We start from the raw sequence: 19,103 nt of genomic DNA, 5'->3' as shown, positions 1-19,103 counted from the left end.
CATGGCCACCATGGAGAAGTTGATGAAGGCCTTCGAATCGTTGCGCTCCTTCCAGCAGCAGCAGGGTCCGGCTGCCATCCCCGAGGAGCCGCTCCAGAGACCGTGAGTGACACGCACCTAGGGACTGGGAGGGCTCCCGAAACACTTCGGCTTCGTCCTCCCCTGTCCCGGGGAGAGGCTGCCGCGCCGGAACTGCTGACAGCCTGAGAGGCAGGGGGTCAGCTGCCAGTGCCTGGAGGAGTTAGTCTTGAGGTGCTTCCCTGCCCTTGGCAGGAGGCTGTTGCTGTGGACGTGTCTGGGGGTGCTGCTTGCTCTTTATTAAAGTTTAAGTTAGGAATAACTTTCTGGACAAGCACATCTGAAAATGTAGCAGTATGGGTAATGAATGGGAGATACAAGAGTGATATATGGGTTTCGCAGACTGGTTCTAGGAAGGAAAACCTTATTTTCAGTTAATACGCTGCTGGAAAAAAGGCAAAAAACCCTAAGTGTAACTTAAAGCACTAAGCCTCATTAAGTCTGAGTTCTGATGTGTTTGGGGGGAGTTGATGTGGATGTCTGTTTATGACAAACTTTAAATTAAAGTTTTGTGCTGTGACTTGCTCTGCAGAGATGTAAGATGAAATAGTTTAAATATTCCTGATACCCTTTTCTTAAACATTAGGGACAAATGCGTTACATCCATGAGATACTCAGATTTCCAATTGGGAGACATTACTGGAGGACAAGGGCAAGGAGCTGTTCAGTACCTCAGTGCTACCCCTTACATTGGCATCCTCTGAAAGTCACTTTCATTGACTAAGTGAAAAGACAGTAAGTTTTTTACGACATAAATATATGAGTCACACTATTTCTTTTTCTCCACCTATTGGGGAGACAGGAGAAGCAGAAGGATTGAGGAGCAGTTAATTTCTAAATTAGGATTTTCATAGTGTTCTGGCAGAGGATGCTAAGCAGTGGAGCTGGGCTCTTGGCCACCTGCTCCCACAGCATACATTCTCAGATGGATGCCAACTAAATTATCATGGTTGATACTGTTTGGAGAGTGTTGTCTCAAACAGTCGCAACGCATTTTCACACTTTTGGGGCATAACAGATAAAAACCTCATCTTCTTCATGAGCTAATTGTTTTTAGATGCTTTACTGGTCTGCAGGGACTAATGGCTCTGTTATGTGCATTTTTTGTGCTAGTGCTTTGTGTGACGTGGAGGATAGGTAAGCATTAATTTCTAATCTTTCCTATGTGTGGTTGGAAAAAATCTATCTAGAAAGTTACTGATGAGATAGATCACGGTATTCCAATAGAAATTCCTGAAAATTATTTTTGGTGCTTGCTGAGGGATGTTATGCTTGATTTGGGGCTCTGAATTTAGGCATACTCTTACTCAAAACATTAAAAAAATCGGGGTTTTAGTTGTCCTTGTTGACTCTGGTTTGTACTTAAGAATAGACTGTGTGTTTTCAGAAAGCTGATGATATTGCATGCCCCCAGGAGCTATACAAATTCAGTAACAGCACTAAGCCTCATGAAAGCATATTGTGGCAGTCTTTGCTGAAGTTTCCCAAACTTTAATGAAATACTAGGTGACATCTTGAATGTAGTTCACAATACTGTCTGCATTTTTTTTTGTTTTTCTTGCAATGGACTGGAAAGGAAAATTGCCTCTGTGTTTTCCTTGTGTTTCGGGAGAGGTATTCATCTTCACTGTGGTTCTGTACAAATAGCAGTTAAATATCTTGTAGATCTGTGTGGTAACTTCCTGTTGTTCTATCTGTTTGCTGTTGTAAAAGAATGTGAGCTTACCTGTCAGTAATGAAAGAATAAATTAATTGGTGAATGTCATAGCGTAAATGCTACTGGTTTGCTCTTTAATAGTTTCCTTGACATCTGTTTGACATTGTCCATTAGATCAAAGTTGTCCTGTTGCCTAAATTAGACGAGTGAGAATCTATCGTTCTTCAAGTTATAATCTCTTTTTACAGGTAGTGTTTTACATTTTTGTTGGCCTTTTTTGCTACAGTAAAAGTAAAACTATGCACCTCTACATTTTTTTTTCCCTCCTGAAATAAGCTACCTGAATTTACAACAACACAATATTACCTCTACATGATTAAAAATAATAATAATAATAAAGCATCTTTCCTGTTGGGGTAGGCAAATATGGCCTTTTAAATATTTTTGGTAGAAACTCAGCATTCAACATCTGGTTAGTGAATGAGTCCTACTAAGGTCGGTCTGTCTTTCTGCTGCTATGAAATGTTTTAACATCACAGAGATTGGGTAGAGAAGACTTAATTGTTTGCACAACATGTATTGAAGTTTTTCTTTGCTTTATGGTAAGACAATGACTGCTGAATTCTTGATAAAACTGATATCCTGGCTTTACTTTTTGTGTTAAAATATTAATTGAATTTAGCTGTTACCAAGAAAGTTAGAGCTTTTTATGTTTTGAGAGATTTTGATCAGCAGTAATCATGTGTGATGCTTTTATTATGCATTGTAGTCAGACATCAGTTTCTGGCTCCTCTCTTATCTTTTGCTGTTTTTTTTTTTTTTTTTTCCTTCTATGAAAACGTAGGTCGAGTTCTCTGTCATCATACTGCTTCTATACACTTCTGCTGAGGCACCTGATTTTCTTTTGTATCTTTTTAGCTTTTTCAGACCCTTAAATTTTGGTTGGAGTTGGGTGTTTTGTTTCAGATTACAAAACTCCCACTAACTTAAAACTTGACTAGTATGTTGTAAAAATTCAGAGTTTACTCAGTGAAACTAAAAAGCAGATGGTCTGTCACACAACATACTATATTTTACATTTTATTAATTTTTACCTTTTATTAGTGTGCTGAGAGAATGACTTGCTAATATTTCTTCTGGAAAAGTGTTTGGCTTTGATCTGATTAATCCAAAGGTGGATTCTTTACCTTTTCTCTTGTCAACTTGTTCTGATAGCTAATTGTTGTAATTGTTTTTAATTGTGCCCTGTTTTGATTTTTTTTTTCTTACATTGGATTCTAACCGTTACCCTTACACAAAAGGTACTGCAGGAGCCAAAGTGCTCTCCAACAATATCCATTTTTCCGTACTTACTTTTTCTGGATTTTTTATGTTTAACTGAAGCTGTGGTCATGGGTTGGTTTCATCAGTGCTATATGTAGAGGTGTCATGAAATTTTTGCTTAACTGAAGACCGCGTGAATTGCGTGGATAATACCTATTGCCCTGCTTGTCAGTGATGGTTCCTAGATGGATTTTTGGAGTTACCATTTCTAGAGTATGTTGTAGACCTGTTCTAGTTCATTTGACTATCCATCATTATCTGTGTTACTAGACATTGTTTGAAGTGTCTGCCATATTTGGGCTTAGTTTATTTCTTGATCCACTCATATTTTTGTTTGTTATTAATAGAATCTTTTTTTGAGTTTCCCATTACTTTGCTCAAGATTAATGTCAAGCTGCTTGGCTTGGCTCTTTTTCTTGATGCTGGTTCAGCTTTAGAGCTTCTATACTCTTCTTACATATTCTTAATTCCAAGGCCTAATAAAAATGAACATTAGTGAGCTGCATCTTTTTGTAGCCAACTCATCAGGACTCAAACTGCAAAATTATCTGGACTTGGTGGTTTTCTTCTAATGTTTATTAATCTTGGGTAGAGATTGTCTGGAGAAACATGCAGATGAGTAAACTCCTCTGCATGTAAGATGAAGCTTTCCTGTAGATAACTGCTACTTCCAGTATCATCTGCCTTGTGTTATTCATCAAACTGGAGTGACCTTACACTTGGGACTTGCTGCTTCAGCTCTCTTCTAAGAAATATGTGGTGCTGTTGTTTTCCCCCTGGGTGTGCTCATCAGCAGTTTGCCCGAGGACTTCATAATACTTCTGAATAGAGCTTTTTTTTTTTTTTTTAAGTAACAACTCCTGTGTTCTATCTCTAGATACTGTTCTGTTATCCTTCTCTCTCTGTAGGCACAGAAAATGTGTGTGTGCCCATGATGTACATTAAGTGTTTACCTTCCACCTTTTCTTTCATTTCTTCAAAGGCTGACTTTTTTGGAAGTTGAATAACCAAATGGTAGATGAAAGATTCGGTACGGCAAACTTGGTTGAATGTTTGTTCATCTTTTCCCTATGAATAGTAACTGATAGTTACTGTTCACCTCTAGTTTCTGTTATTTCAGTTTAAATGGTAACTTGTTTCCTATATTCATTCCTTCTAATTTTTCACATTAAATTTTCTCTAGTCAGGCCTTTTTTATTTAAGTTACTTATTTCAGTGAGGTGGTAGATTCAGTGTTAGATGAGCTCTCTGTTTACAGAAATCTGCCGAAGAGATTGATCTGTACTAGTCTGAGTAGTATTGAACACTACTGCCTGCCTTGCTCAGGGCTATTATTATGTGTAAATAATTAAAAAAACTATTCTGAAAGCGGTCTCATTCGGCAATGTTTTAATGTGTTTTATATCTGAAATAGTAAGCTTATGGGCAAGCTCAGATGTGCCTCTTCTATTCTTGGGTTGAATGTGTACTGAAAATGGTGCTCATAAGAGATGTGGGCAAGGCTAGGTAGAATTACCATAAAAGTTGAAATTATTTGTTCAGTCTCTTAGAAGAGAAGCCTGTTCACATCAATGCTGCTTAAGTTGCAAAATCAGTTGAACATTTTAGGAAGTATTTGCTGTTTTAGTAGACATGATCTGAAAGTGCTGTTAAAGACTCTGTGGTGCATTTTCAAGGTAGAGAGGAAGACGTTGTGTGTCTTGATCAAATTCAGATTGGCTACTCGTATTCTGTCAGTTGCTTAAGAAGACAAGCCAAAGAAGAGATCCTCTTTGAGGAATGCTGAAGTTTACCTAAACAAAATACTGCCAAATTATAATGGAAAAAATGGTTTTGTTCAGAACCTTTCCTTAAACTTTTAAAAAGCCAAAGTATTTCTGGAGTGAGATGAGAGGATCCTTGGGAGAAAAACTGGAATCTTGGGAGCAAACACTTTTCAACCCCCCACTTCCAACCTGACGGAAGAAAAAGGACAGGGCTACTTGCAAAGAATGACTTTTTTCAAAAACCGTACAATTATTTCAGTTAAAGCTCTTAAATATTACAACTTAATTCTTCAGAATTTTTATCTGTATTTTAAGTTAGCTTAATTTCATGTGCTTATTGGCTACTTGCTGTTGGTCCTTAACGTTGTGTTAGCTATGTTAACATAACTCAAAGCTTTTCACATTGTTTTCCAACTTGTAGTTCAGAAATGCTGTTTTGCTATTTCATAGTATTGATATATTTCCTAAGACAGAAAATTAAATGCTAAAAATACAGATGATCAATTCTCACTTGGAAAACAAAAGGGAAGATTCTGTGTGAATCTAAGTGAAGGAGCAGGTATCTTCTCATTGTGAATCAAACCCAGGAGAGGTACCTTTGGGTGTGCACTTTAGCTCCCAGTATTGCTACTGGTTAATTATTTAAAAGTAACATCTGCTTTCCCAGAAGTGATTCTGTGTCAGTAAAGTTAAGAGTAGGAGACACTGCATACAATGAAATAAAATTTCACTGTCATAGTTGTGAATTTTTCTCTCTCTCTTTTTACAGTTCCTTTGTTGGGGCTGGAGCAGGGAAGAAGCTTCTGTTTTAGACTCAGCCTTAAAGGGTTATAGGAGCTTGTATCATATTGAAGTGAATGTTAAACACGTTTTGCAAAGTAGAATCTTTTCATATTGTGCTCTGCATCATTTATAGATATGCTTTCTTTGATTCTATGAATTTTATTCTCTTCATTTTGCACTCATTTGCTGCCGGTTGACTAAGCTTGGCCTTTCCTGGACTGTACCAAGTGTTACTGTAGGGACATTATTCTTGATGGGCATAGACCGTGCCTGGAGCTTTGCTGGGTTTATAATTACAAAACCATTTGGAGGAATGTGATGTATAATAGGATTGCTTTGACATCTTTTCCAGTTCAGATACAAAATGGTCAATTTAATAGAACTCTAAGTTTCAAGAATTTGCCAGACCAAAAAAGTAGTAAGGTGATAACACGTGTGAGGAAGGCCTTTTTAAAGGTGGTATTTTTAGATCTGCAAGACTTGTTCTCGTGGCTTATTTTCCTGAAGCTTTTTTTATCAGTTTCTTTATTTCAGCTTTGTTCTAGATCTGCTCCACTTTTTACTTCCTTTCCCTTTACTCCTTTTCAGTCTTCAGTTTTGTTTCCCAAATATTTTTTCTCAGTGAAAGTTATGGAATTGATAGGATATTCCCTGTTAAATGATTCATTCTTTTTCTAAGTTTGTATCCTTCCCTTTACTTGTGTGCCTGCATGCTCTCAGCAGCAGTCAGTATATGAAGTCCTGAGACTACAGGTGGTTGATATACAGCTGTTTATATAATGACCAGAAGAGTGCATCTTTTTCTTGTATAATCAGTAGACACTACTCTAGCAAGAGTGTTTAAATGGTCATTGCTCACTTTCGAAGTCTTATCTCAGACTCATTATCATTGTGTTCTTCTTTTAGAAAGAAAGAACTTTCAACTACCAAGAAAGATCGGGTGAATCATTGCCTAACAATATGTGAAAACATAGTTGCTCAGTCTTTAAGGTAAGACACCGTCTTTAATTTATTGCAATAATATGAATAGCTACTTTGGAGTGTTAGTTATTTGGAGGCTTCCTGATATGATTTTAAATGCTCAACTTCTGTTTAAAACTGAAATGGCACTATTTTATTATTTTTTTTTTACCAACTCAAAATCTAAGAAGTAATTTTGTTTAAGTATTGGTAGAGTAGGCATTGACCTTCTACCTCAGACAGAGAAACTGAGGCACAGAGGTCAAATACCTTGCCAGATTATGCAGGAAAGAGCAGGGAAATGATCTCCCAACTCCTAATGAAGTGCTTTAATCCGCGGAATGTCTTCTCCTCTTGTATAACTGTGTGTAATATATGTATAATTGGATTATGAAACCCCCTCAAAAATGGCATTGGAGTTTGCTTTTCGTAGTGCACACTGTAATTTTCTCGTATTTTTTTACTTAGAAATTCGCCAGAATTTCAGAAACTGCTGGGGATTGCTATGGAACTCTTTCTCCTCTGCAGTGAGGATGCAGAATCTGATGTCCGGATGGTTGCTGATGAATGCCTTAATAAAGTTATTAAAGTAAGAACTTTTATATACTGTACTGCCAGATTTTACCTCTTCTTGATGCAGTGTCCTGTATGAATTCACACTGTTCTTTTAGTTGCTTTTCTTATTGCTGATAATATCTCATAATGTAAGAGGTGAAGTAATCTTCTTTACTAAATTCTATATGTGCTCTTAGGAGAGCATTTATGCCCAGATCAATATATTTAACTTGTCTTCTGTTGTTCATTGTTTTAATCTATTCTCTTCTTCAGTTGTTCATTAACTTTGTTCTCTTGAAGTTAACCAAAACAAGAATGTAGGCTTCTCTACAGTCGTCTTGTTGCATGGGAGGAATACTGTATTATTGTTCTGTAAACATAAAGATACTTAACATGAGGAAAGGTAAAAATATTACAAAGCTGACTGAAAGATCTAGTGGCTCTTCATTCCAAATTAGTATGCTGTAATTCAGGTAGTGTGATTTGCTGAGACTTGGAGGAGGAGCTTTTAGGCAATAATTAGGATAAATATGGTGTTCTGGAGATTGTTTATTACCCTACTGTGATCCAGAATGAAGGGCTTGTTGGAGAATAGCAGGCAGGTATTCATATGAGGTCAGGCAAGGTCTAAATCTTGATTCAAAGTATCTTAAAATGAACATTTTGAGTAATTGCTGTGAGCTGCTACTGACAGGACAGGTTTATCTTCACTTGCCCCCCCTTTCTCCCTCTCCCCCCCCCCCTTTCTGAAATACTTGACCACTTGACCTTTGAGTCAAGATAATGTACCTGTGTAATTAATCTAGTTAATGCAAAGTTTAATTGCTTTGGAAATATGCAAATAATAAATTCATTTTGCATGAAGGGGTGTGTAGAAGCAAGCAAATAAAACATCCCTATTTCTGTAGGGATTTCTCTCAGTTAAGTTCTATTTGTTTGATATCTGAATGAATTACGTTTCGGGATTGACCTTGGCTGAAAGTTGTATGGAGAAAGGTTACTCATTATGTAGTGTATTCCATAGGGATAGGGAATGAGGATATGCAAGTGTCTTTTGCTTTTTTTTGTTTTGCCCTGTAGCACTTTGCTCTATTCATTCTGATTTAAATGTTTTTCCATTTGCAGGAGCTTAGCACTCTGTGAAACGCGTACACCATTATGTAACTTAATTTGCTTTAAAAGGTGCTCTGAAACAGTTAATTCCTTCTTCTAAACTTAATTCCTTCTTTCTACCAAACTATTCTGTAGACTTGGTATAAATATGACCTCTTTAATTCACCAATCTATTTAATATTCTTGCTTTCTGGCATGTTTCAAGGTAACTTGAAAAACTTTTTTTTTTTTCAAATCTTTTTATGGTAGATTGTTTTGGTTTAATGATTAAAGTGATTTTAAACGATGGAGTCTTCTGTCAGTCATTAAGCTTGCCAGTTGGTCACAGCTATGAAATGGTAATAGTTGTGATATTTCAACTACATAGATGTATTGGGCTGTTACTGAAGCTGGTCATAGTTTGTATTCTGTTTCTATGTTTTATGCTGTGTACAAACAACTTAGTCTTCAGGCAGGCACTGTCTCGTGTATAAATGCAGAGAAAGAAAGATGTGCAGTTTTATTTTTGGTCGTGCAAGTAGCAGTGATGCTTGTGATGAGTGGAACAGAAATGTTGGCCCCTTAAGCTTGCATATTAGTCAATGTTCAGCTTTTTTAGTACCTCAGGCATTTTAGAGACTAATTCTGTTGCTAGAAAGATGCGTTATATTTTCTGTCTTTAAATATAAGAATATAGATGTCGGCATTACTTGTGTAACTGTGTGTCCCTCTGGAGTTTATGCTCGTTAGTATGATTAAAATGCTAATGCTTCTATATAGACAAGGCTGTAAACTGAAACAGCAAATAAGGTTAGGTGAACACTCTGTAGGTCATCTTTCAGTATTGATACACTTACCTGTCAGAACCTCACAGACAGCATAAATGGCTCAAAGTTTAAATAGGTTTGGTGATACCCTTATATAAAAGAAACAATACCAAGTTGGGAGTTACCGAGTTTCTGCGAGTAAGGTGTTACTGAAGCTGTCTTGTTTCTGAAGCTGAATGTTGTAGTATTCTCTGCTAATGATACTGGTGGGACTGTTCACACAGATTGGAGTACAGTTGGTCTCGGTAATTGGGATTTATTATTTGTAGTAATTTAGAGTTGATTATGCTTACAATTTTTTCCAATCAGGATGACTGTAGATTCTAGCCTGCTAAAAATAGAGGTATACACTGGTAAAAAGAGTTGCTCCAGTTGAGTATGTTGTAAGGACAACTTACCCTTGAAGCCAAATAGTAGCTGGTGCCTGTTTCTGTTGCTTGATATTCTTATATACAGCGGCAGTGAACTTCCCATGAAAACTAAGTTTTGTGAAGTAAGTGAGATTTATCCCTACCTACTGTCATGTAGGCACCTGCAGTTAATAGTTGAGGTGCTTATGACAATACAAAGATATAAGCCAGGTAAGATTTTTCTGGGGAAGGTAATACCATTTTATTATGATGGCTGGTATAACTTGGGGGAATGAATTTATGGAGCATACAATTTTTGGTTAGGGGAATCATGCTCTGGAGGAGCCACAGGCACTTCACTGACCACGCTTAAGCAGTTGTGGCCTCTATATCAGCATGTGCCATGTAGGATTTTGTAGTCATCATGAGTAATGCTGTGAAGATGTGAACTTAATGGTTGGCAGTCAAGAAGGCAACAGAAAATTAGAAATTATTAAATTATTGGGCGAGGAATAAAGAATGAAAATGCTAAACATGATAGCACTGTAGAAATCCACAATGTAGACACTTTCACATTGTATGAAGCTCTTAATTCATCTGAGGAAGTGGTGGTGGAAATGTTCATAAATAGTAGTACGCACTAGGAAAAAAATGGAAGAGAAGGGTTAATTGTATGAATACAAAATATTCTGTAGGAAGAGATTATATATAGCGGAACTATTTTCATTTTTTTTTTTTCTTCTATTTTAAAGATGGAAGGAGAATAGCTGAGTTGTGGTGAACAGAAAATTACTACTTCTTCGTGCTTACTTTCATTTTACGTACCCTAATTCTTAGCCAGACTACAGATTCAAACTACAGTGTATGGTCTGTTGCAGCATGCTTGGTTAAATCCTGGGATGTGATACTTCTGGTAGCCAGAACACCTTGTGGTAATCAATGGATGCAGAAAATAGGCTGATTCATGAAAGAAGGGTTTTTCAAGGGCTGTTAAAGGTAATAGTACAACTGCAGCCTGAGTTTGAGAAATAGTAGGAGGCTACTTGACAGTGGGGATGTGTAGCAGGAAATACCTCTTGCTGCTTGTGAATACTATTTTTGTGTTTTAATATTCTGTTCATGAGTATCTACTCCTGGCGATTGCCAGAAAGCATGTTAGGTTGGCTCTGCTTGTAGTCTGATCCCATATGGCCTTTTTTAGGTAGGATGAGTAAAACAGTCAATAATTAACAGTAAATAACTGTTAGAGATCATAGAATTTGTCTGTGATTCTGTTTTGTGTGTGTGTGAAAGATAAAGGTGTCTCCCTTCAGTATTTAGCACTTTCTTGGTTATATATCAAATACAGAGGCAGTTAGGTAATTCTGTGCCTCTTTTGAGGCGGTTTTATTGCAAGTGTAACATTGTTCCTGTAAGGTACCTCCCGTCTGATACAGTACGTTCTCAATGCGTTTTATTGCAGGCTTTGATGGATTCCAATCTTCCTAGGTTACAACTAGAACTGTATAAAGAGATTAAAAAGGTGAGTGAGTTTTTCATGTCCTTCTGACATACAATATTTAGCGAGTGCTTTAATGTATTGTGGCATTAGTGCAAATAATTAGCGTATGTCTTTTAAGATCAAGGTCAAAACTTCACTTTGGAAGGATTTGTGACTGTTTAATGTATTATTCTACCCAGTTCCTCACTATTGGCCCCATTGTTTAGATTTAACCACTTTTGAAAGCTTATCTGGCAGAAAATGTGTGAGCATTTGGTGTGAACAGCAGTCTGAGTTAACCTTAGTGACTCTGCACCCAAGTGAATAAGGCATATTCATGATGTTTGCTCCACTGACTGAGCTGGAACGAATAACTTCAAGCAAAAGGGTGGTGAAAAGTAGATGGAGAACAGTGACGTTCTTAACTTGACATAACTTCTTGGAGGAATCATTTGATCAAGACCTGAAGTGACCTGATACAAGTTTTAACTACTTTGTGGACATGTGATGTGTACTTACAGCTTCTGTAAGAAGCATGGGTAAAAATACTGAAGCATCTCTCTCTTTAGGTGTAAAGTCACAATTTAATTATGTCCATGGGAAAAATTTTAGTAGTAGCCTTTTTGAGGTATATGACTACAGAAGAAATAGGCTGTGTTCAGGACAGTATCACTGAAATCATGTCTCTTGCATCTAAAAACATATAGCAAGGATTGTATAGGGAGAAAACACAGGTGTTATTTGTCAGACAGTAGTGCTATTGCTTTTTGGTTTATTTCTTTGGGAATGAATGATAGAACTCTAAAAAATAAAACAAACAACAAAAGCAATGTGGATATTCCACACCTGACAGAAGAAAACCTACTTGTAGGCCCTATATGAATATGTTAGTGTATTGTTGTACCTTAATGTCATGTAAAGTGTTTGAGGGTATGGAAATAGACATGTAGCTACTTAACAAAAAACAGCCAGTGTAAACAAAAATAGCTGTCAAGTTTCTGCATGTTATGACCAGGTGCAGGAGGAGATATTTTGTTCTTCAGGTGGCATGTGCTTCTTGAATAGTTGCTCACAGATTCATGGCAGAGGCAAGAGGTAGCAAGCATAACAAACGCACCTAGCAGATTGAATTTTGTTTGTGCATCAGTTGGATCACTTTAGAAGCCATGCCAGAATCTGTTGTTTGGCTCTGAACCTGCAAAAAATGCACATTTTGTAATTCAGATGCAAGAGGTTTTTTACTTATTATGCTAACAAGACCATGAGAAAATAAGAAAGAAACGACAATTTCTAAACATCTCAGCTCTGTCTTCAGAGGGGCTTTATTTGACAAGCATTTTGGTTAGGTTTGAACTGCATTAGGTACACAATGTCTCCTAAACATCTATTGACTTCCATAATTTTCTGTATTTCCAACAATACTAAGGAGCTGTACTATATATCCTTAGACACGAGATCTAAAGGCATTCTGACTCAAGTCAGGTGCATAACTGAAGGTGTCAATACAGACAAATAGAACTAAACTTCAGGATGGAAGCCATTATAAAGTTACACAGATCAATACGTAGATTTTTTTTCTTTGGCATGCTCAGGAGCTGAACATCATTTATTTGCATATCTCCACTGCTGTCAATTTTATGCTGCATTTGTATCTCTGCAAGTGTTCCAGTGATTTTTAGACTCTTGTATCATCAGTGTTTCTTTGTTGGTTGATACCTTTGTGGTATTTTAAGCTGATTTCAGCAAAGTGGAGATCTTGAACATTTCCTTCTCTTTCTTGATGTTCCTTATTATTCATTTTTGGTCACTCAGAAAATTGCTAATACCAGCTAGAAAAATGAAGGCAGTCACGGAGCTGACTTGGCTTCCTTTTGGCTAAAGGAAATTTATGACTTTCAGACACGTTACATTTTTATCTGTTTAAGTAAAATGGTGTAAAGCTGTATACTATTGTATATTGTAGATATTTTTAGGAAATGGTTTTGCTTGATGAAATGTAACAATTGCATACTCTGTCTAGAATGGTGCTTCCAGAAGTCTACGTGCTGCACTCTGGAGATTTGCTGAGCTTGCCCATCTAGTTCGGCCTCAAAAGTGCAGGTAAACACATCGTAGTAATGAACTTTCCAAAGAATATTTAACAAAATGTAGATGTTAACAAAATGTTACAATTCTCAAGTTGTAAATATATAATTGGGATATTGGAAGAATTCCTACTAAGTTGTTCTCTCTGAAGTAGCTTTATTTGATTAACTGTTTTGATGGGGTTTTTTTAAACGGAGTTTAGTTCTGTGCTGTACATGAGTCTGGGGGAAGGAGGGGGGAAACTTGTGAAGGCAATGACTTTTTTTTTTTTTTCAAGTGTATTCTTCTTTTTAATTCTATCTTAATGTCTCCAAATTGTATTCAGAGACTGTTATCTTTTTTTTCCTACATCCTATGTGGCTAACAGGTACTTTTTTTTAATGATTTAGGAATGCCACAGAATTTGAGTATGAATTAAAAATGTTTAGATGGGTACAGTTTTTCTGATCTCAAATTAAATTTTCTCCCTTACCATACTTAGGCCGTACTTAGTAAACCTTTTGCCCTGTCTAACACGAATAAGTAAGAGACCAGAAGAATCGGTACAAGAGACTCTAGCTGCGGCAATACCAAAAATCATGGCAGCGTTTGGCAATTTTGCAAACGACAATGAGATTAAGGTATCTTTCTTTAACCTATTAGTGCTCCCATTATATCTCAAATCACAGTAAGCTATCAGCATCATTGATCAGATTTTACAGAAAGCAGTATTACAGCTTCATGTCTGAATTAAGGCAAAAGTTGCCCTTGCTTGATGTATGTTAAGTAATGCTTTGAATGAACAAAAAAATACATTTGCTGATTTCCTATTCACTTCAGTCTCTTTTCTTTCTCATAAAAATCTTTGGGTTTAGGTTTTATTGAAGACTTTCATAGCTAACCTTAAATCCAGTTCCCCTACTATCCGTCGAACGGCAGCAGGATCAGCAGTAAGCATCTGTCAACATTCGCGAAGAATGCAGTATTTTTATGCCTGGTTATTGAATGTACTTCTAGGTAAGATTCTGGAAAAAAAATTAAATTTGCTTTAGGTGTAAGTAACATGAATTTTTTTTCTGTGTAAGACATTTTTCATATGTGAGAGTTTGTCAGTCAAAGCAAGGATGCTTAAGACTACCAGTTACACTGCTAATGCTTTCTCTATTTTGTGTTAAGTTAGATGAAGATATGTCTAAAGCTATTTGTATCTCTGTATGTGCTGCAATGTTTATTTAGTAACATTGAAAAGAAACAGCAAAAGCTAGGAAAGCAAGAAGCCTGTTGGAAAATGAGGAAGTCTAGGGATTCTGGAGGGACTTGCTCAGGAGTCTGTGAAGACTTGCGTTGTTCAGCAGCTTGGTTGTTAATGCAGCAGATCTGAGGTGGATGATATGACTGCTATACCCTGGGTCATGAATGTGTACCTCGTAACCTCTTTTAAGAAGAAGTACCATGTAGATTCTTTGTTGAAAACCTAACTCAGGCCAGAAATGGAATTTTTTTTTTTTTTTTTTAAATTTAAAAGCGCACAACTTTGTGTTAGGTATTGGTTCTATATTTCTTCAGCTGGGAAGTTTGCATGGTCTTTGGGGTGTTTTGCAACTCATGATGAGATGCTTGTCTGGACTGTAGTGGAAACTTTTGCCTCAGTTTTGTTACTGACGGGGGGATTCTTCGTTATGTAGACTATATTGCAAAAGAAGAGGTAAGGAACACCAGCAGATACATAAAGCATTATCTGTTAGCCTTGCTTCTTTTAAGAACAGGTGAAAAATTCAAATGCCGTGTAGTGACTTTCCTCACTCTGTGACTTGAAAGTTGTGTACTTCTGTGCACACATTGTTCACGTTGTTCTTTCCTGACTCGAAGGTAATGTTTTATAATGTCCTGGCAATGGTACTGAATTCAGACAGGAGGACTAATAAGAACTCCGTGAATTGATTCTGAGATTCTGATATTTAGTTTTCTTTCTCCCTGCCCCCCATCCAAATAGAAGATTGTGTTTTCTTGCATAATTTATATTTGTTCTTATTATGTTTTGAGTTTCACTCTGATTATCAGGTAGATATATGGAACAAGATTCCCAATACTTAAGGGAGGAGGCAGAAGTGTAAATGTCATTCATTAGGGTAGTAGCACATGTGTCTGTGAAGGAATTATGTCTGGCCTTAGTTAAACTGCCAAGTGGAGAGAGGAGGTAAGTGAGGAGAGCAAGAGAGTCTAGGTCATTTGGTGGAAGTGTCAGGTATTACGACAAATAATTTTTGTGTTTTTACTGAACAAAAAGAGGTAGGGAACAAGGAAGGTGAGACAGGGTCCTCTGACCATTTTCCCACGTTGCTTAAATCATTATCAGGAATATTAAATAATGCATATATTCAAATGTTTGTACATTTAGAAAGCATTTTTAAGTTGCTACTAGGTTTTTTTTTGTTGTTGTGGTTTTTTTGTTTGTTTTTTGTTTTTTAAAGAAGCTATTACATGGACTACATGAAATAACTGTCAATAAATGATTTGGCTCCTGCTTTTCTACCCCCAGGTTTGTTGGTTCCTGTAGAAGATGATCATCCTACTCTCTTAATCCTGGGTGTTTTACTTACACTAAGGTATCTCATACCTTTATTGCAACAACAAGTAAAGGATACCAGCCTGAAAGGCAGTTTTGGCGTAACAAGAAAAGAAACAGAGATTTCACCTTCACCAGAACAACTTATACAGGTAAAATATGGATAATAACCCTAACCTGAAAAGTACTAATTGGAAGGAAAAGAAATAAATCTTGCATATAGTATGATACAGCACTAATTTGATGTTGAACATTCTGAATTATTTTCTCAAATTCCTCTTCATCTTGGTAAACAATAGTTGGTCCAGTGGCTGGAACTTCTGGTAAATAATGATGAGAAATCCCTGAAAAATGCATCAGCAGTACTTGCTAGGTGTTCCAAAAGGAGCTAAAGAGCTTCATAATCATTATGGTGTTCTTTGATGTGATTCCTCCTTCTATAACAATAAACAGAAACAATAGGCTTCTACCAAAAAGGCAGTTGAATGGCTAGAATTAATTGACATTTTCCCCTTGGAAGAGTGTGGTGAAGACTAGACATAGCAAACATCAGTCATTTTTATTGCACCACTGAAATATAATGTGGTATATGAGAAGAAACGTGGTATGTTGTGTCTTCAGAGAGACTTACTGCAGTACTTTGTTGGGTTTTAGGTTTATGAATTAACTCTGCATTACACCCAGCATCAGGACCATAATGTTGTGACTGGAGCTTTAGAATTATTACAACAGCTTTTTAGAACGCCACCACCTGAACTTCTCCATGCCCTTACCGCTTCAGGGGGCATTGTGCAGGTCAGTGTATCCAAAGATGAATCTGCCAGCAGGAACCGCAGTGGGAGCATAGTGGAACTTATAGGTAAGCGATATTTTTGGTAATTCAAGTAAAAGATGATGAACATACATCACCAGCTCTATTTCTTAGTGTTAGCCAAAAGTATGAAGGATAAAATGAAATGTATAAAGTCATGCATGACTTTTTTTTTTTTTTTTACCCAGGTACAGGAAAGGGTTTTTTTTTTCCCCTCCTTCCTTTAAGTGGGTATACGTTCATTGAATAATGACAAACTCCAGAGTGTTTTTTACAGTTTGTACTGATGGTTTTTTTTGGTTACACAGAACAAGTTAACTGTGGTGATAGATTTATTTTTTTTTCCCCCAAAATTAATGTTGTTCTCACCAAGCATCTGACAACTGTGATTCATAAAAAGCTGATCTAATCAGAATTTATATTAACTGAGAGCTCCTTACTGAATACCAAAACCAGCATGAAATTAAAGCATGACTTAAGTTTATCCATAACTCTTAAAATCAGCTATCAGTGTTCTTGTCTGTGAAGTGCATGTTCTTAAAATTGTCTCTTAACTGCTACTTACCTGTTTCAAAATAATCAATCTCTGATTGGGTTTCTATAAGGACTTCTGTATTGAACTAATGGATCATTCTAATACTGCTGTTATTAGAAGGTAATTCATTAGCCGGAAACAATCATAGTAGTGACATTTAGAGCATATTTTTTTAAAAGCAAACTTTGCACAACTGACATAGAAAAATAAAGTCATTTGATGACGAATGATCCAAAAAACCTTGGACTTCCAAAGCAACAAGTTTGCCATTTCTTCCTGGCTTTGGGTTGTGTTGTTTTTTTTTTTTCTTTTTTCTTCCCATTTGTGGCTATTAGAATTCCTTCATGATTTCAGCAGCTCTGTCTTTGCCCTGATGTTTTACTTTCTGTGATTTGCAGCTGGAGGGGGGTCTTCATGCAGCCCTGTTCTTGCAAGAAAGCATAAAGGTGATTATTTTAAAAAACAAATCTTTAATTGCATTCCTTTCTGATTTTTTTTCCTTCCCCCTCCTCACTTCATTGTCTTGCTGAACTGCAGTCTTCATTCACAATTGCCTTTGTGTTGTCGGCTGAGCTTAATCACTGTAAATCTTAAAAAGAATTCTGACGCAATTTCTGATATTGCAATCAAGATATTCTAAAATTATTCAAAGCAGTATAATTCTTATTTTTGTTGTAATTCACTGGCAAAATTATGGTGATGAATATTGATGCAATTTTCAATTTTAAAGAGCACATCTAAAAATAGTCTTTCTGAACAGGGCATTCTTCCTTTTGATGATAATACTTAACCTTTAATGTAACTGACAAAATAGTTAACCTCCCTGGTTTTGTTAGGCCTGCTTTTTTTTTCTTCTTCTTTCCCTTTTCCCTAATGCACGTGTATGTCTGCATGCTTTGAAGTGATGCTTTTTTACTTCTTTTTCTGTTCTTGATGATTAATTCTATACATTTTGTGTCTTACTGTGTATATTTTAATTTCTTTTTTCAATAGGTAATTCATTTAGCAGGATTTTAAATACTACAATTTGCTCTGAAGTATTCTTTTTCTAGTTTGTGCATGAAAGTACTTCATATCTAGTTATATGTTTACACTTTGCTTAAACCCAGTCATATCAGTAGTAGAATCACTCTAGATACGGCTGTGTAAGGTTTCATCACCTGTTTTAGGTGAGCAAAATGCTGCTACTGCAGTGGAACTATGTGTGAGTGTAGTGCAGTCAGTGCAAGCATAACAAGCACAGAGATGTGCAATACTGAGAAGAAAAACATCAAGGAAAAATAGTTTAAGACTAAATAAGGTTATACAGACTTTTAAGGACCATTATGGCAGCTAGCTTACAGTTTTTCCAAATACGTCCTCCCATCTTTGTGTGCAAGGAATCTCATAATGCTTGAAGAATATACCTATATGCTTTAAGGATATACCTAAATATGAAATAGTGGTTAGAGCTGAATGAAATAGTGCTTATGGATGCAGTGATGATTTCTAGTTTAGAAACAATAGTGTGAAAGAAAGGATGTTCTGGAAGTAGATACTGCTGCAGCATCCAAAGGTGGGACAGAATGCAACAAATCAGAATGACAACGCATAACACTTTTAGATGAAAAATGATAAATCATCATTTTGATAATTTGAATTGTTAGTAGTCTCCAGTGTAACTTGGAAGTATTAATAATAGTGTAAATTTAATTAAAGTACTTGTTAAGACACTCTCCTTCACTGAGTAGGAAAACATGTATGAGTCATCAGCTTTTATCCTTTTTCAAGATCAAGGTATGAAGATTTTGTGGTCTTAAACAATGACATAAATGAATTTAAAGATATCTGTTCACAATTTTGTGCTTTGTACAGGTTTAATTTAAAATTGTGAATTGTTCATTTCCTGCTGGTCTCCATTGTAGAAAGAAAGGAAAAATCAAGCCTATTCCCAGTTCCTACTTGAAGTTGTTTTGCAGTCTACTACCATGTAGAGTAGTAGGCTTCTACTGTGGGTGAAACTTCTCTAGCTGTGATACTGCTTTGTGTTTAGCAGTGTGAAATGAGACTGACCTACAGAAATCTGTGACCGTAACATAAGAACTGAGAATATTCCATGTCGTTTCAGTCTTACTGCTTCAGACCAACTTTAGTTTTGAGCAGCTGGCTTATGTTGGTTTGTTTGTATTTCAGCTTCAGAAAATTATTTGCAAAAAAGACTGAAAACTCATTTTGAAACAAAAGCCTATGTTCTGCATCTTAACTGATTTCCTCCCC

The 19,103-nt window shown here is 36.4% G+C and overlaps 1 protein-coding gene across 1 annotated transcript in view; it reads left to right on the top strand.

Moving 5' to 3' along the window:
- Window position 1: 1 nt before the first annotated feature.
- HTT (huntingtin) overlaps window positions 2-19,103 on the top strand; it is an 84,384-nt gene continuing 65,282 nt past the window's right edge. Inside the window, exons 1-10 of the mRNA XM_009708844.1 lie at window positions 2-102; window positions 6,514-6,597; window positions 7,036-7,156; window positions 10,854-10,913; window positions 12,892-12,971; window positions 13,438-13,576; window positions 13,811-13,952; window positions 15,475-15,653; window positions 16,156-16,360; window positions 17,246-17,293. Of these exons, the coding sequence (XP_009707146.1) occupies window positions 2-102; window positions 6,514-6,597; window positions 7,036-7,156; window positions 10,854-10,913; window positions 12,892-12,971; window positions 13,438-13,576; window positions 13,811-13,952; window positions 15,475-15,653; window positions 16,156-16,360; window positions 17,246-17,293 (1,159 nt within the window). The remainder of the gene's footprint in view (window positions 103-6,513; window positions 6,598-7,035; window positions 7,157-10,853; window positions 10,914-12,891; window positions 12,972-13,437; window positions 13,577-13,810; window positions 13,953-15,474; window positions 15,654-16,155; window positions 16,361-17,245; window positions 17,294-19,103) is intronic.

This window comes from Cariama cristata, unplaced genomic scaffold, assembly GCF_000690535.1.
Source record: "Cariama cristata isolate BGI_N322 unplaced genomic scaffold, ASM69053v1 scaffold400, whole genome shotgun sequence".
Taxonomy (NCBI): domain Eukaryota; kingdom Metazoa; phylum Chordata; class Aves; order Cariamiformes; family Cariamidae; genus Cariama; species Cariama cristata.
This window is presented reverse-complemented; position numbering and strand designations above follow the sequence as displayed.